Source organism: Calidris pugnax, unplaced genomic scaffold, assembly GCF_001431845.1.
Source record: "Calidris pugnax isolate Ruff unplaced genomic scaffold, ASM143184v1 scaffold273, whole genome shotgun sequence".
Taxonomy (NCBI): domain Eukaryota; kingdom Metazoa; phylum Chordata; class Aves; order Charadriiformes; family Scolopacidae; genus Calidris; species Calidris pugnax.
In genome coordinates this window covers 15055422-15083039 of record NW_015094508.1, presented here as the reverse complement: position 1 = coordinate 15083039, position 27618 = coordinate 15055422, and the positions used below count along the sequence as shown (strand labels likewise).

General features: G+C 43.1%; 1 protein-coding gene across 1 annotated transcript in view; it reads right to left on the bottom strand.

Annotated features, from left to right (window-relative positions):
* Positions 1-27618, bottom strand: part of PLCXD3 (phosphatidylinositol-specific phospholipase C, X domain containing 3) — a gene marked incomplete at its 5' end in the record, with an annotated part of 88463 nt that overhangs the window by 7804 nt on the left and 53041 nt on the right. The window contains one exon of the mRNA XM_014964864.1: positions 24569-25277. Within this exon, the coding sequence (XP_014820350.1) occupies positions 24569-25277 (709 nt within the window). The remainder of the gene's footprint in view (positions 1-24568; positions 25278-27618) is intronic.

Genomic DNA, 27618 nt, shown 5'->3' with positions numbered 1-27618 from the left:
TTCATTACGACTGAAGCACACAAATATATGCACAGCAGCTCATAAAACTGAGCTTAAGCACTCTGCTATGTAATAACCCAGCCAGCATCTTTAGATTTAAGTTTATGTTATCCTGAAAAGCTGCACTCTGTGGAACTGTAACAGGCAAAGGTCAGGTGTTAAATATCCAGCAACGCCAGGACCATTTGAAAAGATCTGCAAGCAACCAGAACCAGGACAGATCTCAGCAGAACAGCATGGACCACCAGGGTGATAAAAGGCAGCTCAGAGAAGCTGAAAACTCCACTGCATCTTTCACAGGCAAGAGAGACTGCTGAACACTAGGCAAAGATACAAAACTGAACTTCTGAGATGGCACTGTTCTGCCTTTGTCTTTAATATCATCCTACTTAAGCTCACAGAGTTTCAGGTTTAAAGGTGAACGGATTGATTGTAGGCAAGCACAGACTTTTTCTTCCCTCCTTCTGCATAAGTTGATACCCTTGATATTTTACTCCCCCTTGAGGCGTAATTAACTTCTTTTGGTGTCCTTTATTTGTTCCAAGGGTGGGTCTGAGGTAATTCTGTCTTCACATCATAGAGTTTGCTGTCTATACACTTAACCTTATAGACTGAAACAGTTCTTTTTTGCCTCCTGTGTTCTTAGTAAGCCACCCTTTAATACTCATGCCTCCTTTTGATTAGCGCTCTAAGTTAAACTCCGTTTGCCCTGCCATTTCATCTCCAGTTAGGCTTCACAGTTAAATGGGTTATTTACATTTTACTGATATTTCATACAGGACAACTGCATGACCCTTTGCTCATATGCAAACTGTTAGATAAAGTCACAGAAATCTTTTGTTCATGAGACTAGAGAGCATTTAAGAATAAGTCAAAAAGCAAACCAGATTATCCAACAAAAAGCTCATTGCACAGAACAGCAGAAGAACACAGAGAAGGTCAGGACCGAGAAGGGCAACGAAGCTGGTGAGGTGTCTGGAGCACAAGTCTTACGAGGAGAGGCTGAGGGAGCTGGGGTTGTTCAGTCTGGGGAAGAGGAGACTGAGGGGCGACCTTATAGCTCTGTACAAGTACCTGAAAGGAGGGTGTAGAGAGACGGGGGTCGGTCTCTTCTCCCAAGTTACAGATGTCAGGACAAGGGGCAATGGCTTCAAGTTACGCCAGGGGAAGTTCAGGTTAGATATTAGGAAACATTTCTTTACTGAAAGGGTTATCAGGCATTGGAATGGGCTGCCCAGGGAGGTGGTGGAGTCACCATCCCTGGAGGTATTTAAGAAACGTGTAGACATGTTTCTTCAGGGCAGTTCCCAAGATTATTGGTTTGTCGTGGGCTGCTGAGTGGGTGGGGGATGGTTTTTTGGTTTGGTTGTTGTTGTGTGTTTAGGTGGCGGGTGGTGTGGGTTTGTTTTGGTTTTGTTTTTTTTGTTTTTGGTTTTGGTTTTGGGGTTTTTTTTGTGTTTTTTGTGGTTGGATTCGATGATCTCTGAGGTCCCTTTGAACCACCACAATTCTGTGATTCTGTGATTGTAAAAAACCAATACCTGAACAAAAGATTTCACTGACCCTCAAGATTTGCTCTAGGCTATGCAACCCTGCTTATGATAGAAATTCACAGAAACAACCCATACAGATCACCTTCCTCCCATAGTGCCATCTTGAAAGTGGATGACATCAATGACTAAGAAAACACACATCGCTCAGTTTCAGTACAAATATCCCACATGCTCACAATAATTATTAGAATAAGCCTCCTTTAACATTCCTCAGGGTGCCTTTGTGCTAGCAGCACAAACCTTGTTCACCCTTCCTTGTAATTTCCACTCTCTGCATGCCTCAAACTAGTAATTGTTCTCATTAAGGGCTTTAGTCAGAAGAACAAACCATGCTGCGTGGCAGCCACCTACACGACTGGGCTCACAGAAACTCAGTATATCCCCTGGTCTCTGTAGATACCCTTGCCATGTGGATAAGAAGTGACCTTGTGCAGGAGTATATGCAAGCCTCTCAGCCTGCAAACCCCCACAGCACCACTGCCTCCGTGCTGGGCAGGTCCTGGGTCTCTGATGCAGGATGTTGATCTCAACGTTTAAGGGTCTTGCTGGAGCTCTGGCACCGATGGTTCAGATCCCAACCCCGCCAAAGCTGAGGACAGCCCAGCCACGTGCGTACAGGCCACACTTGTAGATACTTAAGGTTAGTAATCTCTGCTGTTACTCCACTAACTGCAGAGATGTAGTTCTACTGTAACTACAGCCACAGCTCCATTGTGCTAGTGTAATGATTTGTCCTAACAAAACAGTGTCATGCTGGTAATAAGGACAGCAACGCCACTACACACAGGACAGGCTCTAGCTCTCCTGAGGGCAACCTCAAGTCTTCCAGCCCTCCTGTGCCTCAGCTGCCTCTGCTGTAAATGATGCAGTGAAAGCTGGATGAGCTCATCAGGAGTCCTACTGGCCTCAGAGATGTGCTATGAGTTTCAGCTCCATGAGTATATATTCTGAAGGGCAGGTAAGATGAGAAGTCCTATTTGACGTGCTTGCAGATGGAAAAGCTGACAGACGCCGAATCTTGCAGCCTTTAGCATATGGATCATCTGTGTCCCACAGCCGTGCAGTCCAGCCCTTGAGGCAACAATCCCAGCTCTTGGGAGGAATCACTTCCAACCCTTAGGTGTTGCCAACACCATCATGTAACGTTGAACCACAGGCGCAAGGGGTGCTGCCTGCCTTAGCCTGGATCCAGGGAGGAGAGAAGGTGAGCTTGTCAGCAAAACCTGAGTGGGGAGAAAGAGAGGAGTCTCCTCCTGCCCCACTACCTGGGACACTCTTCTCATCCTGCTGCAGCTGCACCCACCCAGGTTGGGGCTGGCCAGATCCCACCCCACCAGGCCAGTGCAGCACTGCCCTACAAACCAACATCTGAATTCAACTCCTTTTTCCATGTCCTCAGCAGGAGAGGAGGGGCAGGGACACAAGCAGGGCAGGGATGGAAAACCCACAGGACTGGGGGGCTTGAGCAGTGGTGGGGATGGAGGGGAATGGCCCATTACCTGGGTTTGACTATGGATTGAGATCGGTAATATTGGTGAAAAAATTTCTGTCCTGAAGGAATGTGTAGGATATATTATGTATTTGCACTGACTGGGAACCAGGTGGTACCAGACTGCAGCCCCTCACTCCCAGGAGGGACAGAGAGCAGAGGGATGAAAGCAATGTGACTACATGAGATGTGGAAGGACCACATGGGAAGGGCTGTGGTCCAGCCCTAGCCCACCACCTTGGCACCAGCAGACAGATCCACCACACCACCCATGCTGCCCAGCAGCCTCCTGCAGGGGCTCTTGGACCCACCAAAAGGATTGCATGAAAAGGGAGAAAGCGGAGGAGATATGGGCAGTACAGACCTAGTTATGCTGGGCAATGTAGTGCTATGTAGAGATATTTAATGTGCCTATACTTCTTCTGACACCACAGCTTTTATCTCTAGGTGGCACTCAACTTGGTCGGTCTGAGGTATTAATAATTTGGGCATGGCCTGGGTATCAGGGTGGCTTACTTCACACAAGCAAATACGCCCTACATCACAGTTTCCAGCTTTTTTTTTGTTGTTGTTGAGGAGCCACGTACTTTGTCATGTAGCATTGCAACACTGATTTTCATTTACAACCCAGTAAAATCTAGGCTTAGTTTTGACAGTTATTTTATTACCTCTATTTTCCTTTTCTGTTTGCTTGCTCGTATAAACAGCAATGTGTGCAGATTTATTTTTAAGATTTTCATTTCTTTCAGGAACCATTTTCTGATGTATTAAAGAACTCAGCCAAGAAACACTGCCCTAAACTACAAAACTTGCACAGCCCTTTTCAAAGCTATTGAATAGTCAAGACTTTTTTTATTATTTTAATCTATCAAAGATCTCAAGCAGACTCCAGTGGTATTGAATTTTGTTCAAAAATAATAATTAAACATACAAGTAGCTTCAGTTCAAATAGCAAATCTGTGAGTCCCACTACGAGCTTTCAGAAAGAAAATATGACCTAACTAATTGCATTAAAATCTGGTTTAAAAAATTTGCTCTTAGGCTATTTTAGTTCAGAAAGAGAGGTGTTGTTCTTTTTTTTTAGATACTTGAGTCATCAAAGCCTGACAAAGTGACAGAAGACTAACGACAGCAGCACTCTAAGACAGGACCTCCCGTGGCAAAACAGCCATTCCTCTCTGCAGAACTTCCAGAGGAGAGGAGGAGGAAAAGCAACTTCCTAAACACAAAACAGAAGGGCTGCTCACTGTCTAATGAGAGTTTGGTCACTAAAAGCAGAGAACGGATTTTCTTCTGGAGTGCAGGGAGTCAGAAGAACCTAATTCAGAGTGAGAAACTGTGGTCTCATTCACAGAGTGCGATGCTGCCCAGTGTTGAGCGCCCGTTACCAGTAACACCAGCAAGAACTGAAGCAGGTCCACTTGCCCAGGGCAGAAGTGACATATGGCACTTCTTCCCTCTCCAGCGAGGCACACACCCTGCTTCTCTGCAGCGTTCAAGAAAAACAGCACTCTTCTGCAGGAGGATGTACTGACACGAGCCGGAATCCCTATATTCTTTAACTTTTCACCCTCTCCATCTGATTTTATCCACATTTGCAAGTACACTGATTAATTCTGAAGCCATAATTCAGCACACGCTGACTTTGGCTTTTCAAGGATGCTGAGAATTCATCACTCCAGTGGGAGCAGGAGATACCTCGTGTGTCACTGAATCACAAAAAGCATAATAGGGAAGAACCTTGAAAAGTCATTCAAGTTCATCCAGCCCATCCTGGGCAGGATCAGCTACACAAAGATCAACTATACAAACCACTCCTGGCGAATGTCCAATTTACTCAGTTCTTCCAAGGCTCCAGTAATGGACATGTCACAACCTTCCTCTGTATTCAAAGCATCCCTAAGTAAATATCCTTATGCATCCTCATTAACTTCAACTGGAGTTGTAGATGCCACCCAAAATAACGGCCACCAAAAATAACTGTGTGCTACTCAAGAGTATTCACCATGTCTTCACTCTGTTCCCACTAGAGATTTACTGTTCGTCAGTAAATAAGCTTCCCTACAGAACAAGAACCTTAGGTACCATTCTACAGTACATCATTCTACCATAATTCTCTTCTGTGGCAAAATTAATTTAAAAAGTCCTCTTCTTTTAGATGCCAGCCATTTGTTTCTGCCCCCTGATCAAAATTTACCATCCTGTCAGTTGTGCCAGTAGCCCTATAATGACAAAGTAAAAAGCAGCACATGGACATGGTCTGGATTTACAGAAACAAATCAGCCATTGTTCCTCTCCCTCTGTCCCAAATGGCTCCAGTTCCTTGAAGAGATTTGATTTACACCAGGACCTCACAAATCGTTTAATTGGCACAAACAGGGAACAAATTAACTGAAGCCCAGAGATTTACATGAGCTTGGCATGAACAGGCTAGGAAGGAACTCCTCAGCTGCACTTCCTTACCCCTGAGATCCTTTCTAGGCAGCAGCAGTGTGGTCACAAAATTGGCACTACCAAGGCCAGACTGAGTAGAATCAGAAAATTTTGGCAATGATGGGTGACGTTATTATTAATAATCTCGGAGGCCCACAGGTGGGAATTCCTTTCCCTGATCCTGAATGGATGTTACACTGCCCACAGGCTGTCATGTTGCAAGAAATACCAACATTAATGTCCAACAGCCCTGAACTTATTATTCTGAAATGCTTATCTATTATTCAGTCATTTCCAATTGCTTTATACAGTTTGGAAACACATCTAATCCAATAACACAGACAACCGTGGTGGGGTCAGATGAATATTTTAATGTAATTGATGATAGCAGTGTACTCTGCAGAGTCACCAGGGGCCAGATGTCTTCACTCTCCTGTTGAGCTGTTCTTGGTTTTCTGAGTTTCATTTTTAAGGGGAGGCAGAAATGCGCTCAAAAGGGCCTTTCCTGCCCTCCCTTTAAAGAACATTTCAGCTGAACCTAATGAACCTACACCTCTACATTTGTAAAAAAAAACAAACAATGGGATATTTAATAGCAGCAAATGATGGTTGTGGAGGTGATTAATGTTCAACATCCTATTTTTTTTTTCCTGATTCTATGTTTTTAGCCATTGCACCTAGAGCGTTAACTAGCAGCATGTGGAATGCAGACAGATAGCAAAGGACTCAGTGGACCTTGCATTATAAAAGATCTCATTAATGAGGCAACTCTGGTTCAATTTTGGCTCCTCTCTTGTTCAATGTAGCGGGGAGCTGAAGTGGGAAGTGCCAGAGGTAAAAGCTTGACTGGCTGCCACACAAAGTGAGGCATTTAGCTTTTGCATCATGACTGAAGAAGGCCTTGTAACACACCATAGTTTTGCTAGTATGGACAAATACCTAATGGTCCGTGGATTAACAGGAAAACTCCTGCCATGAGGATGCCTCTGCCCAAAGCCTGTCTTTTTTTCAGCGATCCAAGGGCTTAAGTTAGATGAGCTCACCAACTGCTCTTTCAACCAGCTTTCTCTTTGGAGATTACATGGGAGAGAAATGTCTCCCATTTTAGTATCAGTGGTGCAAGTCTTAAAAAAGTCCCATTTTAGTATCAGTGGTGCAAGTCTTAAAAAAGTCTTAAGAAAACAGCTGGGGAAGAGAGATCCGGGTGCTGTTCAGATGTCGTTCCTTTCAAGGTTTTGTGGCCCAAACAGAGATAAACCAGAACACCCATTTATGCAGGTGTCTGCACATAGCATAGTTTACCTTCTTGAGGCAGTCACTCCTGGTCCCAGCCCCAGCCACGAATCTGACTGTTCAAGAAATGCCATGAAATTCACAGAAACGACAGTAAACATGAACTTTGGAAATAGGAAATGGAACTTATTCCATTGCCAGCGAGACAGAGAAAACCTCTGTGGAAGCTGGAAATCCAGTTCATTCATGAAACCTCAGTGAGCATACTACAACGAAGCAATCCACCTAACAAAGTTTAAATGGAAAATCATGACAAAAATAATTCCATTTGAAAAAAGGTACAGGAAAATAGTAATTTTTCATCACTGCTGCTATCTGGACAGCAAGAAGCAGCAGAGAATACAGTAAGAGCTTCAGGCTGCACATCCAAGTAATAGAAATTGGGCATAATTACAGCTCTGATTTGAATGATGTTGTGATTAAAACGAGTCAGGAAATGAGATGGTGGGGACAGAATTATGTAGGAACACACATTTTTTCAGTTAATTAAAAAAAATAAATGTCTACTTAATGTTTACTGTAGCCAATTAAACATCCTTTTCTTACTTTGTGGTCTTTTAAAATTTAAATAATTTTAAATTAGGTGTCATTTTAAAATAAAGTTATTTTGAAACTGTCAAAACACGTCAATATTTCTAAAACATTAAGCTAGAAAATATCAAGATGAAATGTTTTCCTACATATTTTCCTCAAATACAGTTAGTCATCGAGTTTGACCCAATTTCACTAATAGTATCAATGGTACTCCCAGACCCTTTTTTTCCAGCAAATCTCTGTTTAGCACCAAAATTCTTCCCTGCTGTATACCTCTCTCCATCCCAGGCACCATCACCTTCTGCTGCCTGCTGCTGCCGCTTTTGACACTACTTAGCAACTGCCTTTTTTCCTGAACTGAACTTCTTCCACCTCTCTCTCCACCAAGCCTTTACGTGCCCAAGACAGTTTTAGGGTTTCCCTTGCGTGGTCTGTACGGGACAGATACACAGTGCTGAGGACCCTCATTACCCTGCTGTGACTGCCACCTGGGGTTTGGCCACCCAGCATCCCAACCCAGCGCCTGGACTGCTGGCTGCAGGGCTGTGGGGCCATCATGCACCCAGCATCCCCTCCACAACAACGGCTTCAGCTCAGCGCTGACGGAGACTAAGCTGCTTATTATCCTTTATACATTTTCTGGCTTCTAGCTCTGGCCTCACACAGCTAAACCAGCTTTGTTAATCAGCTGGATCCCAGAGGCAATATCCTCCTAAATAGCATCCTGGGCATTGCTGTGAATCATCCACCAGGAGCAGCCTTCCCTGAGCTATTCCTCATTCCTGCCACTTCTTCTCCTCACAGCCCAGTATTAACAAGCCCAAAGCATTCACATGATAAAACTTGTATTACACCAATTATAATTATGCCAAATACAGTACCCAGGAGATATTACAGAATAGCCACTGCTCTTTCACAGTGAGAAATATTTGTTCTGGCTGCAGCTGGGGGAAACGAGCTCCCTGGTCTACCTTCCAGCCAAGGTGGCCCCACATCAGGAGGACCTGTCCCCCTAAGACAGACTTCTCTGTCTCCTCGATAACCAGTGGGTCTATGAATGAACACACTGCAAGGGCAGCTGCTTCCCCACGCCCGGGTGGTGGCTTCTTACATGCCTTGAGAACAGACCTTTCCCAGGGCTCCCACAAGCAACCCAGCAGGGAGAGGAACACTGCACCATCCAGTCCTGTCCTCCCATCTCCAGTGACAAAGCAAGTGGGGTGGCCAAGGCGGTGCGCAGCTGCCTGTGAACAGGCGGGTTAGCAGCCCTGCCTCTTCCCATAGAGGGGGACCTGGGAGGAACCTGCTAATGATCTTTCTTCCTCTTTTGAAAGCTGATAGAGCCCGTCCTAAAAGCAGACAGCTTTCTCACTCCTGCTTTTCCAGCCATAAGACTGTTGGAAAACTTGACTGCTCTGACGGCAGGGAGCCCTTCTCTCACTTCTAGCCTAGGTTTATTTAGTCAGTGTGTAACTGTTGCTCTTGTGAGAACACTGGCCTTTAGCCTAAACTGTTCTTTTCCCTCCCTGGTATTTATTCCCCTGTGATATTTATAGACAGTAATCACATAGCCTCTTGGGCTTCATTGTGCTAGGATAAACAAGAAAAGCTCTCTCGATGTCTTCAGCAATTCATTTCCTCATTATCCTAGTTAGTAGTCCCTCTCTGCATCTGTTCCAATCTTCATCTGCTCCCCAGAACACGGATGATCAGAATTGCCCAGGATATCCCAAAAGATATCCTACCTGCACCTTGGCAGCAGTATCACCACCTTTCTGCACATGCTGGGAATGCCTCAGTGCATATCAAGAGGATACCACTCATTTTCCCAGATGCTTTCCCCTTAGGGTTCAGCTTTAGCCAGCCATGGCCAACACTCCAGCACCTGCCGTGCCTGTGTCCCCAGTTGATGAGATCCCACCTTACCACACCATGCTCCTACCGTTACGACCTTGCACTGAATTCCAGCTCATTTCTAAATACTGCAGGCCTCCAATTCTTGCTGTATATTTCCTCTCAGCTCTCCTCTGTTTTGATGACAGCCTCTTTGTGTTATCAGCAAACTCCATCATCAGTATCCTACAGCTGAATCAAAGGTCCTTCATGGAAATACTAAAGACAAACGGGGTCTTTGAGGAATCCTACCATTACCTCGTCTTCAGTCTTACCTCCTCCAACCAGCCTCAGCTCCATTTCTGATTCCCAAATTCCATTTCGGTTGGTAATATCCTACTTAACACTTTACCAGCTACATAATTAAAATTCAAAAATTTTCCTGCAAAATTTCCACAGAATTAGTTACAAAAACAAATCAAAGTCATTCGACACCATCCACCTTTGGCAAAACCTCATCAACATTTATCCTATTTTCCATTAACCTCTGTATCTTTAATTATCGCTTCTTTCCAGTTAAGCTGTTCAGTCTTGCCTTCACAAATCTTGGGGGGGCTCAGACCATTTCCCTGCCATTTTCAGATAAGGGCATTATGTTTGCTGCTTTCCACTCTAAGCTACTGTTTTCGTATCAGTGGCTTGTAGTGTGTGTGCAATGCTCATGCTAGTCCTTCAGCAATTCTGCTATGGAGATTACACAGATCACACTCCCCTCTTGCTGGAACGCATTCACTTCTTAGAGCTTTAGAGAACATCTTCCCCAGTGATACTGGGAGTCCAAGATGAATCTTGACAATTCAAACACTGGATGAAAAACTAGCTTCCAAGCTCCACACTGAATACAGCACAATGTAGCACAGGGTGATAAACAGAATTTATAATAGTTATTTTAACCAACTCACAAGGGGCTATCATTAAGGTAGCAGAGGTACAGTTTACTTACTGCACTGTGCAAAGGAACCCACTAGAAGGAGTAAAATCTGCTTGTTTCACTCTGATAGATATTTTTGCTGTCCTTTGAGCCGTCCTTTTTAACTGGCAAATTTTGTAATCAACTGCTAGTAGCCATATTTTCTTTTAAACTCACCCTTATAGGCAACAGTCTTGAAATATCTAGGTGATGCAATCAAACATAACATGACTGACAGCAAAATTCAGTTCAGTCATAAAGGTGAGTCAGACTCTTCCACATTGTATACACCCAAATCACTAACCCTTGACCACATCTACCATCATGCTGTCTGCCTTGGCTTCAAATCATTTTAAATTTTAAAGAAGGCAATCGCAGAGTCATAGAGTCATTTAGGTTGGAAGACCTTGAAGACCACCGAGTACAACAGTTAACCTAACACTGCCAAGCCCACCACTAAACCATGTCCCTCAGCACCACATCTACCCATCTTCTAAATATGTCAGGAATGGTGACTCCACCACTTCCCTGGGTAGCCCATTCCAATGCTTGACAACCCTTTTGGTGAAGAAATTTTTCCTAATATCCAATCTAAACCTTCCCTGGTGCAACTTGAGGCCATTTCTTCTTGTCCTGTCACTTGTTACTTGGGAGAAGAGACCAGCACCCACAGCTGGGCCATCACTTTCGGCCAAAATAATGAGATTGAAGTTTCTTAGAGAAAAATTAAAAACAGGTTCTGAGTTATTTTACCTGCAAAAAAGTAAAGGTCCTGGAGATGTGCCACAGTATTACTTAGACGATAGTGTCTCCCTGGACACTTCTACAGTGTTTATTACCATGCTCACCAGGTGAATTATTATTGTTCATAATATTGCTACTTTGCTTGGCCAGTGGTATTCACCCTGTATCTAATGGATAAAACTATAATGTGCCATAGTCTGTCACTTGTTACTTGGGAGAAGAGACCAGCACCCACAGCTGGGCCATCACTTTCGGCCAAAATAATGAGATTGAAGTTTCTTAGAGAAAAATTAAAAACAGGTTCTGAGTTATTTTACCTGCAAAAAAGTAAAGGTCCTGGAGATGTGCCACAGTATTACTTAGACGATAGTGTCTCCCTGGACACTTCTACAGTGTTTATTACCATGCTCACCAGGTGAATTATTATTGTTCATAATATTGCTACTTTGCTTGGCCAGTGGTATTCACCCTGTATCTAATGGATATAACTATAAGCAAAATGAAATGGATATCAGGAATGATAGAAAAAGCATTATATTGACTGCAGCTTGTCACTTGATCAACAGCGACACAGAGGGGCAAGTAAAGGCTGGGTACTTCAGCGCTAGACACCCACTGTGGTATTAAATAGATCTGGTCCAAAACCAAGAATTGCTGTTCTGGGAGAAATTCCAGCATTTCAAAATGTGATTTTGTTTGGATTAGAAAGCAAATACAAAATGTTGGCCTTTCCCATCAAATAAAGTTCAAGACCTATTTCTGAATACAAAAATTAAAAGCTGGAAATACAGAAAGAGTATTAAATATTGCAATTAATGCTGTAACATAAATCCGAAGACAAGACAGAATTAATAGAAGCAAGAAGTTGAAATGTTTTGACACAAACTATTTTGCTAAAATAGACTTCTCCCTGGAGACAAACAGTGAAAAATGCACTCCTGAAAAAAACAGCAGACACCGAGATATTTGCAGTTTTCAATAAAAAGCTGCACCAGTGGGAAAAAGAACAAATGGTTTTGTAATCTCTGGGTTAAAATAAGTTACACAAACATGCACTTGCTGCCACATCTAACAAAACTAACAACTATAGACCAAACTCTTAAAAAAGGAAATAAAAAATTAACCATTATACTACTGATGTGATCTCAAATTAGCCCTAAAAACAAAAATGTTTTGATGATTTGGAGAGCTCTTACTGGTTCTGATCAGCCCTAAAAATAGGCAGGCATTGTGAGAAGTCTCATGTTTCCAGTCATACTGGTAACTTCTGAATTGATCCCATATTTTATTTAATAAGAACGCCACACTGATAAACTAGGGTTGCTATACCACAAATGAAACAAACCACATCACAGACCATCAGGGAAAAGGTAGACTAAAAAAATGCATTATGTAGCTTGTAAAAATATAGTGAGGGATTGCAGAGGACATGTTAACAATAAACCAAAATCCTCCTGGATTGAAGCCAGGGGAGATATTTGGTTGAGACACACCATAACAAGGAGGTCATAGAATAGTTTGGGTTGGAAGGGACCATTAAAGGTCATCTAGTCCAGTCCCTGCTGCAATGAGCAGGAACATCTTCAACTAGATCAGGTTGCTCCAAGCCCCAGTCAACCTCAACTTGAATGTTTCCAGGGATGGCACATCTGGCACCTCCCTGGACAACCTGATCCAGTGTTTCAACACCTTCATTGTGGAAGATTTCTTCCTTACATCTAGTCTGAATTTTCCTTCTTTTAATTTAAAAACATTGCCCCTTGTCCTATCACAACAGGTTCCGCAAAAAGTTTGTCCCCATCTTTCTGATAAGAACCCCTTAAGTACTGAAAGGCTGCAATAAGTCTCCTTGGAGCCTTCTGTTGTCCAGGCTGAACAACCGCAACTCTCTCAGCGCATCCTCATAGGAGAGGTACTCCAGCTCTCTGATCATTTTTGTGGTCCTGATCTGGACCTGCTACAACAGGTCCATGTCCTTCCTGTGCTGAGGATTGCAGAGCTGGATGCAGTACTCCAGGTGGGCATCAGAGTAGAATAGAGAGGCAGAATCACCTCCCTCAACCTGCTTACCATGCTTCTTTTGATGCAGCCCAGGATACAGTGGGCCTTCTGGGCTGCAAGCACACATTATCGGCTTATGTCCAGCTTTTCATCCACCAGTACTCTCAAGTCCTTCTCGGCAGGGCTGTTCTCAATCCCTTTATCCCCCAGACTATATTGATACCAGGGGTTGCCCTGATGCAGGTGCAGGACTCTTCACTTGGCCTTGTTCAACCTCACGATGCTTACATGGGCTCACTTCTCAAGTTTGTCCAGGTCCCTCTGGATGGCATGCTATCCCTCAGGTGTGTCAACTGCACCTTCAACTTGGTGTCACCTGCAAATTTGCTGAGGGTACACTCAATCCCAGTGTCTATGTCATGATGAAGATATTAAACAGTAGTGGTCCCAATATGGGGACACTACTCATCACCAATCTCCATCTGGACATTGAGCTACTGACCGCCACTCTCTGGATATGACCATCCAGCTAATTCCTCATCCACTGTCCAGCTAATTCCTCATCCACCATCAAATCTGTATCTCTCCAATTTAGAGAGAAGGATGTTGTGGGGAATCATGTTAAAGGCCTTCCAGAAGTCCATATTGATGACATTTCTAGCTCTTCCCTTGTCTACTGATTTAGTCACTCCATCAGAGAGGGTCACTAGGTTGGTCAGGCAATACTTGCCCCTGGTGAAACCACGCCTGCTGTCTTGAATCATCCCCCTGTTCTCCACGTGCCTTAGCGCAGCTTCTAGGAGGATCTGTTCCATGAACTTTCCAGGCACAGAGGTGAAGCTGACGGGTCGATAGTTCCCAGGGTCATTCCTATAATTTTAAAAAATGGGTGCAATCTTTCCCTTTTTCCAGTCACCAGGGACTTCATTTGACTGCCATGACTTTTCAAATATTATGGAGAGTGTCTTAGCAACTACATCAGCCATTTCCCTCAGGATTCTGGGATGCATCTTGTCAGGTCCCATAGACTTCTCTATGTTCAGGTTCTTCAGGTAGTCACAAAACTGATCTTCTCTTACTGTGGGAAGGACTTTGCTTCCCACAGTAAGCCTTATGGTCCACCCAACCGAGAGGTGTGGGAAGAGATGCTGCCAAGAGAGGTCATTCACTCCTTCAATGTCACATGGAGTCCTGTTGGATCACTCCACTCCATTGGCACAAAGAAACACAACCTGTCATTTCAGCCATGCACACTGAACATGAGAGTCCCTGCAGTGGCTCACTCTCCTCTTGGGCAATACGGACCAAGCTGCACATTCACCACAGACCTCCTGCAGTCCTCTTCCTCCTACAGACCTCTCACACCAGATGCTGATAGCGGTCAGACTCAGCTGAGCATCTGCCTTGCATCAAACACCAAACACCAGCCAGAGAGACCTTGCGCCCCCTCCACCCAGCACTGACTCGGAGGGCGATCTGCTAGACAGCACAGTCTCTGTCAGTGTGACCCAATGCACTGGTATACTGTCCACCAGTGGAGACATTATTTAAGAGATTACAAGAGTTCACAAGCATGGAAAAAAATACATACCACTACAAAAACCAACCAACCAAACCAAAAAACCCCACAGACGTGAGGCTGCATCTCAGAAGAGACGTATCATGAGAAGAGCTACACAGCCAGTCAATGCTGGATGCAGGCAGAAGCCCAAAAGGATACTGCAAGGGAATGACATTAACTGAGCCTTATGGTCAGCTCATCCAATGCATTATTTCCAGTTGCTACAGAATAACGAAAAGTCCTGCCTGAGCTGGAAAACATTTGTCCAAGCAACAGCCCAGCTACAACTCTCAAGCTTAGAAGACAAAACCTCCAGATTTTCATTGTATGGATTCCTCCTTCCACAAATGTTCCTCAGACTGCAGAGCTCAAAGGAGGGAGCTTTCCACCAAGAGAAAAGTGTTCAGCTGGATTTATGTCTCTTCTGGTCTAGTGCAGCCAGACAGTAATGGCACTGGAGGGCTGTCTGATGGAGAGAGGGAGCCGGCAGCAAGCGCCACCGAGTGAGAGAGGTCATTATCACCCTCTCTGCTGAGATTAGCAACAGGCTCAGCAGAACCTACAAACAGCCTGATACGAGCGTGGGGCCAGAGAGCAGCTCTCATTTCCAGCGCACCGCAGCGCCGACCTTGCTCACCGCTCTCTGCTGAGCCCCCTCCTGTCCCTCCTGCAGAAGGATGCTTAACAGATGGACCAAAGCGGGTGCAGACGCTCACCACGCCACGTGCTCATGCTCTTCAGAGAAACAGCACCGTCCTCAGACAACACCCGCGTACGCTGGATGACCTTCCAGCACTCAGCTTCAGGACTGTCTGGCTTGCACCCGGTGACAGCCTGAAACAGCCTCTCCGGGTACAACACACCCTTTGCCTAATTCCTCCCAGAGGCAACTTCAAAGGCCAATGGTAACGCTCCCCATTTCAGATTTAATTATTTCATCTTAACTGTCCAAATCCTAATCATCACCTCACAGGCAGCTGAACTAGAAATGAAACTTGCTGGGCTGAGTGCTTGCAACAGCCCAGAGGAAGAAGTGAAAACAAAGCAGAAAAGACTCTGCAAAGGAGGAGAGAGACGGCAAAAGGAGACAGCTTCGGCAGCGGTGAGCAGGGGCAGACCCTTCCCCCTGGCGCAGGGACAGCAGTCACCACTGCCACACAGCCCACGTCTCGTGGAGACAGCGGGGAAGGGCAGGCAGCAGCCGAGTCCTCACGTCCTCAGCATCTTCCTCTATCAAAGGCAGGGAACAGAGGGGTGGCCCTGCTGCTGCTACTCTCCTCTGGTGTCAGCAAAACCAAGGCAAGCCTTAATGAACTCAGCTTGGACAGAAAGCCAGCTCACAAGGAGGCAAGTTTCTTCACAATATCCACTCAACCTTGGGAAACAGACTGGCTAAAATGATCCCCTCCTAGTTACTCAAGCAACACAGTAGCCTACTATACCTATAGGAATTATTTGGATTATGGCATTGCCTCGGTGCTGCAATTTGAATGGGTCTCTCTAGAAAAGGAGAGAAGCCACCTTCAGACTATGTAAATCCAAGTAGGAAGGGAACAGAGGTCCATGGCTGTTTCCTTCCACTGTCCAGTAGCAAAATTAAAGACCCATCACCCAAGATCTGGTTGCATTCTTGATTTACTACATGACATTGTTCTCTGGCACAACTTAAGAGCACCATGGTGCTGGCTGAAAGTAAATTAACTGGGTTTTGACACCCCGACCTTGAAATATATGACGGTAAGATTCCTCCTTTGTGCTATAGCTCAGAAAACAGAAATTTTCAGTGGGAAAGTGCCTGCATCTCACCATGGTTCATACTCCACTCTAACCGCTCAGTCTCCTTCAAATCTTAATACTATTTTATGACATAATACATTCTGGATGACAGTTGCTTAGTTACAAAAACTCTCAGATCAACAGCTATAATATTAAAATCTTGCCAAAGGTCAAATCCCACTGTATGATCATTCAGTGTCTTAAAGACATGTCTTTTATAATTTTTCTTAGTGTCTGACACAAAAACTAAAAGACATTTTACTCTAATAGGCTGTGCTCTGTTGAAAGAGCTGTACAGACTAGGACAATTGCTATCATTATAACTATAGACAAATTCTTATTATGATCTCTGTCTATATGAAATTTGTGTCTTATCCACTCCCCCCCCCCAAAAAAAAAAATCAATCATGGAAGAAAATAGAATTATGAAACATTTGCCTAGGAGTAAAGTTGTAGAGAAAAGATCAATAAAACGAGGTTAAACATTTCCAGGTTTTAAGAACAAAAGAAATCAAAATAAATTGTATATTTTATCAAAGCAGCATCTTTCACAATAACAGTGAGTCCCCAAGAAAGAACTGCATTGCACCCCACAGACATTAATACCTAGGGAACAAACTTTATAATCTCTGTCTTAACAGCAGAAAAACACGGGCATTTTTACAGCCCATGCAAGTTCTGCATTACGCAGAAGGCGGTACATCACCGAGACCTTTGGCCTGGCTGCTTTTCCTATTTACAAGTCCAATTCCACCCCCCGGTTCCAGCCGTCTCCTTTGTACCAGTGTGGCAGCAGGGTGCACACCTCCCTGCTCCCTCCTTGCCCCAGCACCACGCCGGCTGCATGTGTCTTATCCCCCCCCCCCCCCCCAAAAAAAAAATCAATCATGGAAGAAAATAGAATTATGAAACATTTGCCTAGGAGTAAAGTTGTAGAGAAAAGATCAATAAAACGAGGTTAAACATTTCCAGGTTTTAAGAACAAAAGAAATCAAAATAAATTGTATATTTTATCAAAGCAGCATCTTTCACAATAACAGTGAGTCCCCAAGAAAGAACTGCATTGCACCCCACAGACATTAATACCTAGGGAACAAACTTTATAATCTCTGTCTTAACAGCAGAAAAACACGGGCATTTTTACAGCCCATGCAAGTTCTGCATTACGCAGAAGGCGGTACATCACCGAGACCTTTGGCCTGGCTGCTTTTCCTATTTACAAGTCCAATTCCACCCCCCGGTTCCAGCCGTCTCCTTTGTACCAGTGTGGCAGCAGGGTGCACACCTCCCTGCTCCCTCCTTGCCCCAGCACCACGCCGGCTGCAGCCTGCACACCCAGCTCACTCCCTCCACCAAGGCTACCTGTCTGCAACCCCACCAAAGTGTTTAACGAAATTACCCGCAGGTTTGGTGTACCTTCTGACAACTGATGCCAGGGGCTTTCTGTACCCAAGGCTCCCTTGGCCTACCATCCAAGCAGAGATGCCCAGGTGACTTCTCTAGGGACAGCATGGATGCATTCTTCATAGAAGACTACAACTGAAAGCCCTCTAAGGCCTTGGAAGATGCTGGGAATCGTATGCAGCATTGCACTAGGTGCAATAGGGTTTTAAGAGCTCCCAGGGGGGTTTTTTTGTGACAATTTCTCTTCACATCCTACCACTCCAGGGCCATGGAGAAGCTACAGTGGATTAAAAATTCAAACTTCCAAACATATTCATGTTACTGCATGTTAGTTAGCCCAGAACTGCCCAGTTCATTGCTTAAAAATGCCAAGGATGTGCCTATAGACCTACTAACTCCTCAGTCCTAAAGACAATGGCTTGCAGCGTTCAAGTGCTAATACAACATAGAGACATGGATGTTATAACTGCTGGGTTTGTATTTGCTTGAGTTTGTATTAAATGTCTTTGTATTACAGAAAGTCATTATCAGCTGGAAATAATTGTGAATAATAACCTTGTGAATGAATCTGTGAAGGCTTGTTTGTGTAAGTCTCTGTGCTCATTTTTTACTTTATAAATGGAGAGGAGAAGGACTAACCCATGGAGGAACTGTTCCCTTCACAATGAGGTAAAAGCACCTAGGCAGACCCAGGCCCAGCATCGACAAACGCACTTCCCTAGGGTCAGCACGTGTTAGCATCTATTAGCTGCAGAGTTTCCTTAGTGATCTCAATAATGTCAGAAAGATCAAAGAAAACCCAACTGACTTAATGAGCCACTTGCAATTTCACCACAGCAGCCGTGCAGATTGAAGCATGAAATCTTTGAGGCAAGTAGATGTTAGTGACAGCTTACAGCAGCGGGGCGGGGGGAACGAACATTTCCTTTTCATGATGAAAAACACTTGCTGCTTTCTGAATACACAGGGTCAGACTGTGTTCAGAGTGTGAGGATGGGGTCACGTAAAATATCTTTACAAGTAGTCACACAGCACCTACTGTATCTGCAAGCAGGTGTTGTGGTGCACAACATGATAGAAGTTAAAGGAAAAGACTGTGAGACACCCCCACCGCCCCCACAAGAAAACAGTAAGCCAGCTGCCCCAAAGAAACACCCCAAAGCTAAGCCACCGATAATGCTGGTGATCACCATGCCAACCTCCTTTCTGGACTAAATCCCACAGGCTACTAATAGGTATGTAAATAAATATTTTTGCCTAATGAAGTTAGGAGAAATCCTGTGCTCTTGTATTTTGTGGCATTTTAATACTATTCCAGGTTCATGACCAAAGCCATCAGACACAACCACCCAGCACTTCCCCAGAGAAGTCTATACTAAAATCCTTGTGCAGACAGATGCTCCAATGATGAAATGCCACTAAAACACCTGCTGGCAAAATTGGCGTGAACATACCCAGCCCATTTGGGACTTCACTGTGAAGGCCTGTTGACGGCAGGTAGATGCTTCAAACGTGCTCAAGGTCTCCCTGTCCTGCTTTGTGTGCAAACATGGAGATTGCCTCTGGTGTGGAAAGATTAGGGAAGTAATTAAGGATAGCTTGAGGAAGAACAGAAATAGTAGGGATCTGGCTGGATTGATCAGAGTACTTTTGAATTCCCTGGTAATATACCAGAATGATAGCCTGTGCCTTCTGGGGCCAAGAAAAAAAAACAACAAAAAAAGACAGCTGCCTCCAAAGTCAAATGCAGCGAGGGACAAGCGTGCTTGTACCATCCTCGTTAGTGAGGGACCATGTCTACACTTGCCTCTTGGCAGCTAAAGAGCTCCCACACTCCACCTGTGCTGCCATGGTGTAGCTGAGGCCCAAACCCAAACCAACTCATCGCACCCTGCTCCTCTCCTGCAGCCCATAACGGAGACAGATACCAAGGTTACAAGCAGGAAGGACACCCAGACAATTAGCAAAACTTGGCTGCCACAGTCGCTATTTCTATCGTCGTTTTTCTTCTTCATATAAAATAGTTAGAGAATGGCATCAGTCAGTACCAAGTATGGATCAAAATATCATCAAAAACCCACTCTTCCAGCAACACAGAAACTCTCAAAAATTCAGCTGGCTGAGATACGGCTTGGAAAAGGAGCACACCCTCAGTCACCAACTCAAAAATCCCACTTCTCACAACCACAGAGATTATTTTTCATATAATATCCACCTATTCACTAGCTAAATCTGACCCTTCTTGGTTTGTGACTGCTCCCAGAGAAGGCTTTTCTCCAGATACTTCTGTGGCCTACTTACTAGCCCTTTTGTTAATAGTGTGGCTGCTTTGCCTCCACTTCAAAGGTTCAGTCTCATGTGCAGGATTCATATTTTTTTTTAATTTGCTTTGGTTGCTAAGGGGGAAGCTTCAGCATTGTGGGCAAGGATTTAGTCACATGTGAGCTACAAGGAACATTATCCTTAGAGATTAATTTGGAAATCAAGTGACAATCAGCTGGATACGTGTTTATTTTCTATTTCTTGAGAGCGTTAAAAGTACCACAGGATTTCTGCATCCTCTGAAGGAATCTATTCTTCTTCTTCCTCAGAGACAACAAAGAGAATATCATGCTTGTCTCAGTGTCAGAGATAAAATTAGTAACTTCGCTGCAAATCAGAAAACAAACTAGATTATTATGAAGAACAGCTCTGCAATCATCAAAAGGTTGTTTCACAACCGCCTTTCAGATGCACTAAAGGCAGCTGCCTCACTGCGAAGTTAATTCAATAAGCAGAGGGAACGTAATTCGTTTGGTACGAACTGTTTGCTAATCAAAGAGTATTTCTTGGCATCTAAACTGTGCGTGACAGAATGTTAAGCCTGAAAACATATTGTTAGCCCTCAAAGTTTTTCATCAAATCCAAGAAACATAATATGCACGCATGCACGTGATTCTCCTCATTTAAGTACTGAAGATGAAAGCTCTGTTATAAAGTTTTCTAATGTTGAGCTGTGGTCCTAGGAAGAGCTAAGGAGAAATGGCTTTTCCCTCCTGTATTTGTGCAGGACAGAAAGCTTGATGACTTTATGACTTCTCGTTCTTTCAAGTTATTGCCCCCCGGAGCCTCACCTGTGATGACAGCAGCAAAGCCTGTGAGCAAGCATTATCAATAAAAAACAGTCCTGGTATATCTTCTACCAAATTCAGTCTTAGGAGCATAAAACTGTTTGGGCTTTTTTAAAATCAAGGTTACCATGGGCCTCCCATCTCACACATTTGTGCTGTGGGGAACAGGCTGAGGAATAACACCACTTCTCCTTCAAAAACGTACCACCTTAGGAGACTGCTCTACTGCAGTTGGAACATGTGGACCTCCCCCACCACAGGCCAAAGCGATGAAAAGCTATTAAACCAACTGTCTCGGCTAGGGAGGAACATTTCACCGTGCTCTTTCACATGACAAGCAAAACAGCAAAACAGGAGCATGGCCTGCTGCACGGTGTCTGCTAGCAGCCTTCCTGGTCTGGATGTTGCAGCTGAGAGAAACCAGATTTAGCCGCTAAGGTGGCCACTGCTCTTCAAAACATAAATAAACTCATGACTAACAAACAACTTCAGGGATCAAAAGCTGGTATATTTTATTGGATCCAAAAGGATCTAAACTTCGCTCTATTTTCAGAATTAAGTCAGTATGTAAACGAAAATGGCAACTGTACAGATGGGGGGAGGGGGATGGGAGGGGGAAAGAGGCAACTACTGGTTTTATTTGAAAATTCCAAAGGAACATTTCTTAAATGCAATATTTAATTTAGGGAGAAAAAAACACCACAGCAGAATTATTTGAAAAATTCAAATGTATACCACATTCACATTCAGATCGTTGAAAATTCAATGTGAGGGAAAAATCCTACCCAAGTATTGTTACAAAACTGCTGCCAAGAGCAAGATACTGCATTCTTAATGCAAAGCTCTTTGCCAGCATTTATTAATAAGCAGAAAAAACAGTATAAAAAGTATAAATCTATGCAACAACTAGTAACAAAAGCACCTATGTTATCCACCTGGAAACAACAATGAGATTTGATCTGCATATTTATTCTGAAAAAGAATAATCTTTTTACAAAAAATTATCAGATGGTTCAAAGTAGCAAGCTGGAACACATACCTCAGTATACATACCTTTAGTATGAACTACACACTTTTAAGTTACTGAAACATTAATGCAGCAAGATTGAAGAAAATTCTGTAAATTCTACTAATTGTGCTGCATCTTTTAATTGCTCATCTGTTTATTTTTTAACAGGATCATCATCAAATGAGGAGCAGTTCTGAGTACATTCGATATCTATTTTTAGAACGGTTAAATCAATACACAAGCTCAGTTTCTGTGTAGATTAACACATATTCCAAGCCTGTGTCTTCCTGCAGTGTATTTTTGTAATAAAAATACAAATAAAAGTTCAAAAGAAGATGTCACACTTGGAAGACTAAATACTAGCTTTGGAGATAATTTTAAAGGTCAATTTCTTTTGCAATGGTTAAAATAGTTATGCAAAGATGGAAACACGTATTAATGCAGCAGATGTGATTACACACTTGCAGCTCATGAAGAATTGTAGTTGCAATTTGGAAAGACAACATTTCCACGTATTCCAGCCCAATTATTTTCTGACATTTCAAGTCAGTTATCATCTCAAAATTTGCTGCAGAGTAAGGCATACTTAGAGTTCACAGGCTCAAATTGTTCAGAGCTCAGCCAAACATACACAGAATTTATCTGAAGTTTTCATTTTTCCAAACAGCTTCAAGGAAGCACATTATGAGTCAGAGGAGAAGAAAAGGATTTTTAATGGCTATTTTCTTGATGCAGCAAGTTATGAGAATCTGGTAGTTTCTTGATTGTTGTACTTCTTCTAAGTACTACCTCTCTAAATAACCCATGTTCTAAAGAATCCCTGAACAAGAAGGTGAGTGTTTCATAGTGAAATCCATCAAAAAAGTAGTATTTCAGTACAGAGAAGTGCTCTTCAAAGTCAGTAGAAAGGGAGATCCTGAGTCCAATGGAGCCTATAAAAACATATGTGAAGAATATACAAACAGCTGCAAGTGCAGTCGCACAAGCACTTCAGAATCATATCCCACTGCTTATAAAAACCTTCTCTGTCAGTGTTTTACCACTTCAGGTAAAGTTTTCCCCTGTTTTTTCAAGTTAACAGTCACTTGGGAAAGCCACCATAAAAATGGCTCAACCTTTCTCAAAAATGAGGGATGTTTCGTGTTAGCAGGCTGTAGTGTCACAGGCACTGTGTCATTCATCTCATAGAAGGGGACAGTGTTCCCAATAGACCTTCCTGGCAGAGACACATCCATGCACAGAGCAAAACATTATCAGGCCATTGATCCCCATTATAATTATTTTTTTCTTTTTACACTGTGCAACCCTTTTTTTTTTTTCAAGGGGTGAAAAATAGCTCTTGTGTCTTGGCATTATATTTCAGGTTTCCTACCACGTTGAACACAGTCACACATACATGCCTTTAAGCTGAAAATTGGCTGTGATTTATCAAAGTCAGAATGGTATAAATAATGCATATCTTTCACAGATGGCTTTTTTTGTAATGTAACAACTAATGGCCTGTCAACACAGTATTCCATGTACACAGCCTCTACAATGGCCTGCAGTCTCTTTCCTGTATGATAGATGAAGGCCTGCTAGGAGGCCAGTTTGATAAAACCTGTGGTGATATGCAGAGATGTCATGGTTTGGGCTGGACTGGCCACTAAACGAAGGACAGATGCTCTCTTTAACCTCTCTCCCTCAGAGAAAGGAGCAAGAGTAAGAGAGAGCGAGGGTTGAAAAGAAAATAAACTACTCTAATGAAATATTAACAATAAAAAGGTAATCATAATAAAATAATGAATACAAAACTGTATTGAGGTTCCACAATGATAGTCACGTCACTGGCAGGCACTGGGAAAGTCCCTGACTGGATTCAGACAGACGAGAACTGGATTCCAGATTTGGATTGAAGGCACACAGATAGGGATCAAAGGCAGAGGAAAAGACAGAGTCTGCCTTGGGCATTGGCCATTGAAGAAGGAAGCTGACCCTTTGATCCCTCAGCTTTTATCCTGAGCAGGGGGCAGATGGGATGGAATACCCTGCTGGTCAGTTTTGGGTCATCTCTCCTGTCCGCTCCTCCCCACAGGTGTGACCCCTCTACACTCTTCTGCTTCCAACCCTCCAGCATGACACACAACAAGCTTAGCTGACCTTGGTTGTTCTAGCAATAAGTATAAGCAGAAACCTCTCTGCATACCATCCCTTGGTGTTAACTACAAACATCAGACCTTATCACTCCAGGAGCAGCCTTTGTCTGAAAAATATGCTCTTAATTTCAGAAAGCGCCTTTATTTATAAGGGACTTAACTGAAAAGTAAAATTATTGAAAGAAAAATTCGTTCTGTTCTACCTCAAACCAGGACAAGAGAGAAAAGCCATGCATCTTTAATGTGTATAAAGGTAGTTAGGGATACAAATTCTGCAAATTTTGCTAGTAAGCCAAAAAAGAAAAAAAATATTTACCCAATGCCTGAAGCCTGATGCATAAACAGAAACTTTAATGATCTAAATCATTCAGAGAGATTTGTCCACATCCAGTAAGGAAATTCAAGGCAAGATGTTCAGTGCTTATGGCAAGAAACCACAGTTGAAAAAAAAAAAACAAACAGAAAAACCTGCATGCAGAAAAGAAAAAAGCTAATCCAATCCCGTAAGATTTCATTAGGCTTTAGTGCCAGATTTTATTTCAAGATGCAAAAGTTTCTCTTTCAATGTGTTTCTCTTTAAATATTTTAGGATTGTGCCAAAGTTCTGACTAACCCACAGCAGCATGGAAGGAACACATCTGCTGGAGTTTCTTTAAAAGGAATGAGAAAAGCAGCATTGCCAACACACACACACTCAGCACACGTTACCTGCTAGAAACTTACCTTTCTGTGATTGTTTCTCTGAGACCACTTGCAACCCCTTTCACCACCGTACTAGCCTTTGGCGTCAGCACTACTTGAGAAATAAAAAAGGAGCCCTTCTTTCTTCTTTCAGTGATTGATGCCTGGAGGAATTGAATCAGTTTTTCCGGATCTGTTGTGTTTGCCCAAGGAGCTGGCATCATCTGGCCTGGCCAAAGAAACGGTACCTCGAGAGCCACTGGACTGTGGTAGAACACCAGCACTTGGTGTTCCTTTTCCCACAGGTACTGGAGACTGACTTCATGGGCAAATATAGCAGGACACATTTTGTTTCCGTACGTGTCTTTGAGCATTTGGACAAGCTTTTCATGATGGTATTTCTGCATCCCGTAGAAGTGATTGAAGTCCAAGAAGACCACTTCTTTTGGGTGGTCAGCAAGAAACGCATTGATCTCTTCCAGACCCTCCTTGACTTTGGCACTGAATAAACCATGAGCAAAGTAGAGTTCATTGTCTGGGTCTCTGGGCTTGGTGGAAATTCTAAGATCGAAATACCGTATACCTGCCCCCAGCTGGCTGGTGAAGTTCATGGTCTGGGTAGCCAACCACTTTCTCATCAGCTTTTTAGCCACAGTCCCAAAAACAGACACAAAATTCTGGACCGTCTCTGGCTGCTCAGGCCCAACTGGAGAGGCTTCATCGATGTAGAAGCTAAATGAGTCATGAGACCCTAAAAACACAACAAAGGGAAACGATCAGTATTGCATTCATATATTTAAAGTCATTAGTGATTCTTTCTTAATAAACGTAGTTTCCTGACCTGTGCTATTGCTCATCAACAGACACCTGCCTTGCCCTTTTTTCTCAGTTCACTACATTTGTCTGACAGCAAGTTCCTGCAAGGTGCTGGTGGGGTAAATAAAGTAAAGGTAGTGCCTGTTTCATTGTTTGTCTGGGAGGCTCTCTCACTCTCTTTGAGCTCTTGCTTATGCCTTTAAGCTCACTGAAGTCAGCATGCTATGGACATCAAGGCAATTCTGGTGCAACTCCCGCAAAATTAGTCACATAATAAATCCCTAGAGTGAATGAGTCTGGCCCTGCACACTGAATCATGCACTCTCTGCTTTGCAGAACCAAAGAAAAAAACTAAATCAAACCAAAAACATCCCCCCCACATCTTTCTAACCAGCTAAAATATGAGTTGAAAAATTCCAAGGACACGTAAAATTTATGACTTTTTTTTTTATTTCAAGTGTCATCTGGTCATCAACAAGGTTATTGAATGCTGCTTTTCTTCTTAAATTTAATTCTAAAATTCTTTGCTTTCCTTTGTTACATAAATGCAATGGATAGGGTAAAGGATAGCATTGCATGCCACTGCTGAAATAGAGAAACTCCACTGCCTGCTCTTGACAAGAATTAGATGTACTATTTAACATGCCTATGTGCAGAAGTCATAATTTTCCACAACGTAACAAAGTTGAATACAAATATGTTAGAAACTTTACTAGGAAAAATTCTCCCTGCCTCATGATACACCTATTAAAAAAGACCAACACAAACCAAAAAGCCAACAAATTATTTTGCTCAGCATTTAGACATTTACATGAAAGCAGCTGATAAAGCTAAGGACATCTGCAAATCATTCCTCTGTAAGGGACTCTGTCTTGCTTTATGGAGAGATGAGCTGACCCTAGGAGATGCTTATCACCCTTTGTGTACCACTAGCCATCTGGCAATCTATACAGAGGTTCTGTCTGGCTGCAGGCAGAGCCACACTCCCACTGTCCCAGCCGGAGGGGATGCTTCTGGTCAGATTCACCGTGGCAAGCAGGTCTGTTCCTCAGCCGCTTGCAAGACTCCTTCAAGGTCAGCAGGACTTGTATCTCTGAAACAAACTGCAGCTCTAGGCCCTCAGAGACCAAATCCTAGCATCAAAATGAGTTCACAGCACAAGCTTTGCCTGCTACGGATGCTTTTATAGGTGCTTTTCAAAATTACTTTCCAGAGCACAAATGCTGTGGCAAATAAGTATCACATTAATGAAATCCTGCTAGTCAGTCATTTCTGATGGCGATGCTATTTTAAGTGAACTGGAACAAACCCTATAAACTGAACTGACAGCTATAACATTTTCTTCTGTAACAATAAATGGAGTCACGACAAGTCATCTTAGGCTCTAGCTTGGATTTGGTTTTGTTTAATCTGAGAAGTGTCTTAAAATTTTGTACACCCCTGCTTTTCACGGCTGTCTCTTTGAACTGCATTTTACTTTAAATATTAGATAAATTTTCCATTTTGATGAAGCTTTCTACTGCTAAGTGTTAAAGTGATAGCATATTCTTTGCAGAATCTGATTAGATCATGGAGTATCTGGTTACACACAGATATCCCAGGGGACCAAATCTGCGTCCAGAATTTCAATGGTAAAACAAATTATTAGAGGAGCGACTTGTGTTTCAACAGTATTACAGGGAAAATCAATGAGATACATTAAATGTTCTGCTCAATGTAACCTGCACTAATCTAGAAATCAAAGTAAATCCAGTCTTGTTTAAAACAAGGCATAGCTACAATATTAGCAAGGGATGCATCTTGCAAACCCTCACTTTGTCCATTGAAGTCCCTTTTATTTCAGTAGGATTTTATGTCAGAATAAGTACATGTATAAACATGATCAAGTGATTGCAACAGTAGGCTCAAAATGGTATTAAGGCTAATTAAAGCATTTGTCCTTTACTGTCTCGGCTACAGCCACTACCAAATCTGCATTTGCAGAAGAGGTAGCTAAACTTGACCACCACGGCCCATACGCAACACAAGTGCCAAACACTACTTAAAACTACAGAAGTTGAGATAGGCAGCACAGTTCTCACAGCAGAAAACTAAGATGAGCAATTTGTCAGCAGGTAGCTTTTAACTACTGGAGAAGAGAGCATAGCGGGGGAAAACACCACAGTTAGATATGACTGAACATTACAAGCAGGATACTTTAGAGTAATATTTTTTCTTAATCAAGGTCTTCATGCATATATTTGAGCCTAAAAATGGAGATTACTATGTGGGAGATA